The 7,147-nt window shown below is 44.9% G+C and overlaps 1 protein-coding gene across 1 annotated transcript; it reads right to left on the reverse strand.

Annotated features, from left to right (window-relative positions):
• Positions 1-1,021: 1,021 nt before the first annotated feature.
• Positions 1,022-4,314, reverse strand: LOC136531895 (extensin-like; the record flags this gene model as incomplete). The annotated part of the gene is made up of 5 exons (XM_066524557.1): positions 4,258-4,314; positions 2,544-3,401; positions 1,370-1,459; positions 1,259-1,290; positions 1,022-1,100 (listed from the first exon to the last, which is right to left on the reverse strand). Coding segments are annotated over exons 1-5 (1,116 nt in total), but the record flags the coding sequence as incomplete, so codon positions are not given.
• Positions 4,315-7,147: the final 2,833 nt, after the last annotated feature.

The raw sequence follows: 7,147 nt of genomic DNA on the forward strand, positions 1-7,147 counted from the left end.
ATGATGGCCATGGCAATTGGGAGCATCCCAGCAACTGGAAATGCTAGGGGTAAAAAGAAGGCAGATGGTAACTAGAAATGCTGGAGATGGAATTGGAGATGGACATGTATATATATGATACAAGGCAGCCATTATATTGTGCTACAATTGACTAGAAGATGAGTTTGTACAGTGAGATGCAGGTAATATAAACAAATGTAGCATCTATTTTGTACTGTACTTCCAGTAAGGCAGTGAGATGCACCAGTAAGGCAGTAAAGACTTGCTTGAGACTGAAGCCGAGCAGTAGAATATATATTTCACCTTATGAATTTCTAGAGCATGTGCATTGCGTTGCACAATTAAAATGCATATGCAAACAGCAGCTACAATGAAAGGGCCAAGGGCAAGAATGTGCACAGACTATGCATGGCTGGTTGTTGGCATGGGTGAAGCAGTTCATGCCTGTTATTTTTCCAGCTACAATGAAAGCTCAGTGTTAATCTCATCAGCAGGAGCAATTGAACTTTTTGACAACACATAATGTCATAAAAGTCGGAGTACACAAATCAAACTTCACTTACCAGGTGGACCTTGTTGTCCACAAGCAAACAATATTTTCACTGCCGGTACGTATATTCAAGAAACATGAAGCTGGAATCAAATCAATTACGAGATTAAACTTGTGGTCTCTAAACAGTGGGCTCAATTATTAGTATAAGTTTTATTGAGACCATTCCCAGTGCTGGGACATTAATAAAAAGTTATCTAGCACAAAGTTAGGACAAAATGGTACTTTTCCCTACAGATTTTCAGGAAACAAAAATGCGCACACGCATGCATATGTATCAGTGAATTGGTAGTTGGGTTAATGAGATTTTTCATGTAACTCTAGTGATTAAAGCTATGGATCAGAGCTTATTGATGAGAAACCATGAGAGTTACAACTAGCCTTACCAAGCAAATAACATCATACTCCATATAATTTGACATAAAACGAATGAGGCATATAAATGGAGAACTCTTGAAAGACAAGCTTTACCTCTACAGAATGAATGCCCAGGAAATAGTATCTGTAAACTGCTCCAATCAAAATGTACCCTCCAAGAAGGCACAAAATTCTGCAGAAAATGGGAACTACTAAAAGAAAAAAGTGTGAAACTGTGTGATGATGAGAACTCACAAACAAGACTATAGTTTTGTATTAAAAAGAAAATGGGCACCCAAATTCAAGGTAAAATAGACATAAACCAGGGAGGTTAGGGGTGTATACCCACACCTTCCAGTAGCTGAGCTAGATTCAATTTCTTCCTACTGCAGAATGCAGATTAATTGGCTAATATAGCAGGTTCCAGGTTCACATAATTATATGCAGCTCAAAAGAACATACATCATGAACGAAGTGCTTAACCATCCCCAGCCACTTCCAGAAGCAAGAAACAGACCTTGCACAACCAGAAGGGTGTTTAAGTGTTGTAGCCTGTGAGGTACAATTGTGTTAATGTCTTAAGGAAACAAAACTGCTGTAGAAAACTCACTTGTGCACCGTATAGGTGACGACAGTCAAATTGTCACACAAGAAAGAGGAGCCAAACCTGATCCAATCTGAACAACATTCAAGTCCTAACTACATATATTTCATCTCGAGCAAAAGAACAAGAGCAAAAGAACTCGAGAAATGGCTCAGATTTACCCATTATCAGCATGACAACTGCAACTTAATTTCACCTGGAACTTAATTTAATTCTCTCTCTAATGGGAATTGAACTGGCCACAGAACTGGTTGCTTGTACTGGTACAAGCCATCCTAGTTAAGCAGCAAACAGAACAAAATATCCCAAGTACCAGCTCATAAGGTGCTAAAGTGCAGAAGTTTTCTAATGGAAACTTGATTCATCACAGCCACTCAAGAGTAGTACAAAACAAAAAAAAGTCACAAGACATAGTTAGGGAAGGGGAGAGCGGCGCGGCACGAGACTGGGGTTTCATATCATCTCAGCTCCGCAAATATCACATATCAAAATGATTGATCAGGTTGATATACTAGTAACTTCCACGGGCGTCACCAATCTGACCAACCAAAGGTGCTAGATTTTTTTATCATAAGAATAACAAGATCCTGCAGCTACATCTATAGGACAACTACTACTAACGCAATGGAGCAAGGCAAGCATTACCATAGAGGCATATGCTGACATAATAGTTCTGATAGGCAAAGCAACAATTGGAAAAAGAAAGACATGCTACATATGCATCCACAAACTGTGAACCCCAACCACTACAGATGAAGTTTGATTTTGTCTATAAAAAGAGCAAAGCATATCAATCCACACAGATGATGACAGATTAACTTGTAGTGAGCAAACATTTGCAAATTTTGTTCAGTTAATTTACCATCAAGGATATGTTATACTGAAAGCCCAAGTACCGGATAACAATTTGAGCATGTTATACTAAAATTCTCAAGCAGCACGGAAGCAAAGCAACAAAGCACGAATTAAATTACTCGCTAATTATACAGCTAATAGAAGCTCTAATAAAAAAAGGCACGCCGACACCACAACCGCACCACCAGCACCGCCGCCGCTCTTGGCTAGGGGACTGCAGCTCGCCCCTGGCCCGCGCAGCCGTCCCCACCGCCGCCTGGGGTGCACCGCCATGGGGCCCCATCCCTGGATCTCGCCGTTGAGGGAGGGAGGGAGGGGGCGGCACTGGCCGTCGGATTCTGGCCGGTGGGGAGCGGGAGGGGAGGGGCCGCGCCGGGGAAGAAGGTAGGGGAGGGGGCGGCACCGGCCGCGCGGAATCTGGCCGGTGGGGAGCGGGAGGGGAGGGGCCGCGCCGGGGAACGGGAAGCAGGAGGGGAAGGGCCGCACCGGGGAAGAAGTAGGGGAGGGGGGGGAGAGGGAGGGGGCGGCACCGGCCACGTCGGATCTCGCCGGTGGGGGAGCGGGAGGGGAGGGGCCGCGCCGGGGAAGAAGGTTAGGGGAGGGCGGGGAGAGGGGAGGGGGGCGGCACCGGCCGCGCGCGGATCTCGTCGGTGGGGAGCGGAGGGTAGGGGCGGTGCCGGGGAAGAAGGTAGGGGAGGGGCGGGGAGAGGGAGGGGGGCCGGCAACCAGGCCGCGCCGGATCTCGCCGGTGGGGAGCAGGAGGGGAGGGGCCGCGCCGGGGAAGAAGGTAGGGGAGGGGGGAGAGGAGGGGGCTGCACCGGCCGCCAGATCTCGCCGGTGCGGAGCGGGAGGGGAGGGCCGCGCCGGGAACGGAACGATAGTCGCGCCGGATCTCGGGAAGAAGGTAGGGGAGGGAGGGGAGGGGAGGGGGCGGCACCGGCCGCGCCGAGAAGAAGGGGAGGGAGGGGAGGGGCGGGATCCGGCGGAGGATGGGGGGTACGGGTGCTTGGGAGGAGCGGAGGGGAGTGTGGGGGGCTGGGGAAGGGAGGGGAGGGTGCGGCGGGGAAGAAGAAGGGGAGGCTGGGAGCGTGCGTGCGTGAGGAGCCGAGCGGGCGAGTCCGCGGCGGGTTAGGGTTAGGAAATCTTGGTTTTTTTCCGTGCGTGTGTATGTTTTTTTCTGTGTGTTTTAAAATACCGACAGAATAATAACATTTTTTCTGTGTATGCATATCATTTTTTCTGTGCGTTTTTAAAGAACCGACGGAATAAGTTTCATTTTTCTGTGAGTGTTGATTTTTTCTGTGTGTGTATTGTCACGCATAGAAAAATCATACAATTATTCTGTGGGTTTTCGTATTTTTCTATGGGAATATTTTGAAACCCACAGAAAATTTTTTCTGTGCGTACCGAAACAAACGCACAGAAAAATTTATCACCCACAGACCAATTCGAGTTTCACTGTATAGATATAATTAGATCGGTTAAGTATGTTCTTGTACATATTACTTGTCTAAGAGACCAGTAAGACCATGTGTGAAGAGCAGTACGATGGATAACAGGTAATACAGTAGCCAGGAACATTTGGGTTACACACGCAAAGGTTACGTACGGGGTATTAGATAGACTAAGGGCTTTTGGACACGGCTCCTCTGAGGGCTCCTCCGGAGGAGCCGGAGCCGTTTTGGAGGAGCCACAAATTGTGGCTCCTCCAAACGGCTCCGGCTCCTCTGTTTTTTACTGAAAACGCTCCTCCAAGAAAACGTTTGGCAGGGCTCCTCTGGAGGAGCCGGAGCCGAAGCCGGAGAGGAGCCCTGCCAAACAAGCCCTAACACGACGGCAGAAGCGCCGTTGTACGGGACGTCGTCTCCCAGTAGCGCGCGTGGGGATCTACCTGCGGCCAAATTTGGCGCGAGTTCCTCTTGCTCCGCGCGCGCGAGTTCTTCTTCATTGCCTTGTTGAGTCGCAACAGGCAACTCCTTCCCTCCCCAAATCTGCAGCGACCACGAGGCAGCGACAACGCATGAGCAGATGGTCAATCTGACTACGACTTCCTCCACCAGCGAGTTCTATAGTCATCAATCTTGTTGTTCTATTCCATGTGAAGGATCTGTTCTGACGAAAAGAACTGTTCTGACGAGATATGAATTGTTATTCCCGTGTTAGTTCTAAGATCAATTTTTTTTGCTGTCTCAAAACTATTCTGCTGGAAAACTTCTTGTGATTCTTGGTGTTGAGTGGCAGAATATTTTTCTTTGTTCTTGCAACCAGTTAGATTTCAGAAAAATACTGATCATTGATGTGTGCTCTGTGCCCGCCGTGCTGTTTAATGGACGAGCAAGATCAACCTATGTCACCTTGCCGTTTTCCTATAGAAAACAAAAGAAGGAAATACACCTAGAATACAATTATATGTACCCTATACAGGCAACAAGCAAGTGAACCATCCATCTCTCGATGCTATATTTGGTTATGATGAGGAAGAAGACGTATGTTATATTTGATTTTATGATGAAATATATTATATTACATTATATATATAATATATATGATTTACTTTGAAGATTTGTTTTGCACCAATTAGCAAACACAATGGTATATATGATTGATATTCATAAGTGATTATGGCAACATGCAAGCATTAAACAGTTTGTAGACAGTTAAATAGATAGCAGCTGTCTGTGGGTCGTACGAGCTGTCTGTTCAAACGTCTGTGTTGTAAACACCAAGAACTTATAGACAATTGTTGTCTCTCTGTTGTACATGCCCTTAAGCATGTGGCGGCGGCGGCGACGGTGCTAATTAATTGCATTCTTTAATAAAAAAATAGTCCCGCAGCGTGCGACGACCTAGGTACTTGGATCTACTGCTCTGCTGGTCCGTGTGTGTGTCTGATGATGCACGTACACGATAGTACGCATGATGCGGATGCCGTCGTTTACCGCTGCAACGCCAGCAAATGACGCGGCCTCAGCTCGATCGCCCGGCGAAATCAATGAGCTATTAGCTTCTCCGACCACAACACTTAAAATACTAGATCTATTCATTTTCTGAGTAACACTACAAACAAAAGGTTCAATACCTATTCGGTATCTTCTCTAATAATCAGATCCAAAATATAATCCTTTCTGCAAATGGTTTCTAGGAGAGAAGATACCTATATTTGGGTTATACCTTTAAGACAATCCATACTACGTCTTTTGTATAGATACTTTATTAAAGGTTGATTTTAGATCTTTCGCTACTCATTCTAGGTTTAGGTTTCGGTGTGAGAGACAGTCTTAGGGCTTGTTCGCTTGTCTTAAATTTGGCTTGTTCGGCTTATTTTTTCAGCCGGAACAGTGTTTTTCTCTCACAACAATTCAGCCGGAACAGTGTTTTTCAGCCAGTTCAGCCAAAATTCAGAACAGCGAACGGGGCATTAGTCCGCCACACGACACGTACTGTACGCACACGAAAGCCATGCAGTGCCCGGCCGGACGATGGAAACGCCTGTACGGTCTGGATCCCATCGATGCAGCATGTTCGCTTGCTCGTAAACGATCGTAAATTTCCAGCCGGGAACAGTGTTTTTCTCTCACACCAAACCAGGCAGCAGTAAATAATCCACGATATGATACGGCCTCCCGAACAGGCTGCAGATCCGATCCCGTCAGTATCCCATTATTACTCCTACTGCACGCACACGAAAGCCATGCCTATATGGATTAGAGAAGAGTGTTACATTATTCGGACAAAGTCCGATTCCAAACAAACGCTTGACGTGATTAATTATTGGACAAGTCTCTAAGGCCCTAGTACCCCCCTCTCTCTCTCTCTCTCTCTCTATATATATATATATATATATATATATATATATATATATATATATATATATAGTATATATATATATATATATATATATATATATATATATATATGTGTGTGTGCGCCCGTCAGAGCAGTACACGTGCAGACATATAGTACCATATTTGATCTCAAGGCGAATCGAAACACATGACATTGATTGTTAAATAAATAAATCTCATAACCACAAGTCGTCTAGGTGAGGGTCACACCGTTACCGGAGGCCGCGGCTTTGCCGAGTGTTTTTACACTCGGTAAAGAGTCATTTGCACTCGGCAAAGGCTTTGCCAAGTGTAGTACTTGACAAAATCTGCTCGGTAAAATTTTTCTCGGCAAAGGGTCTTTGCCGAGTGCTTTTTATCCGGACACTCGACAAAATAAAAAAAAAAATTTACCGAGTGCTTGGGGCGGCACTCGGCAAAATATTTTCGGCCGTTGCTGCGCAGGACGTTAACGGTTATTTTGTCGAGTGCCTGACCCAGCACTCGGCAATTTTTTTTTTAAAAAAAAATTACTCTGCCGAGTGCCCCAGCCTAGGCACTCGGCAAAGTTTTTTTTTTATTTTTTTTTAAAAAGTACTTTGCCGAGTGCCCCTGCCCAGGCACTCGGCAAAGTTTTTTTTATTTTTTTTTAAATAATTTCTTTGCCGAGTGCCCCTGTTTAGGCACTCGGCAAAGAATTTCTGATTTTTTTTAAAAAAAAATACTTTGCTGAGTACTGCGGAAAGGCACTCAGCAAAGAAATTATATATATTTTTTTAAAAATCTTTGCCGAGTGCCTTGCTCATGGCACTCGGCAAAGACCCCAAGAATTGCAATTTTTTTACATTCCATTGTAACAGACAATATATATATATATATATATATATATATATATATATATATATATATATACACACACACACATATACATCAATCATCACATCTATATCACCGGCA

Source organism: Miscanthus floridulus, unplaced genomic scaffold (genome assembly GCF_019320115.1).
Source record: "Miscanthus floridulus cultivar M001 unplaced genomic scaffold, ASM1932011v1 fs_473_1_2, whole genome shotgun sequence".
Taxonomy (NCBI): Eukaryota; Viridiplantae; Streptophyta; class Magnoliopsida; order Poales; family Poaceae; genus Miscanthus; species Miscanthus floridulus.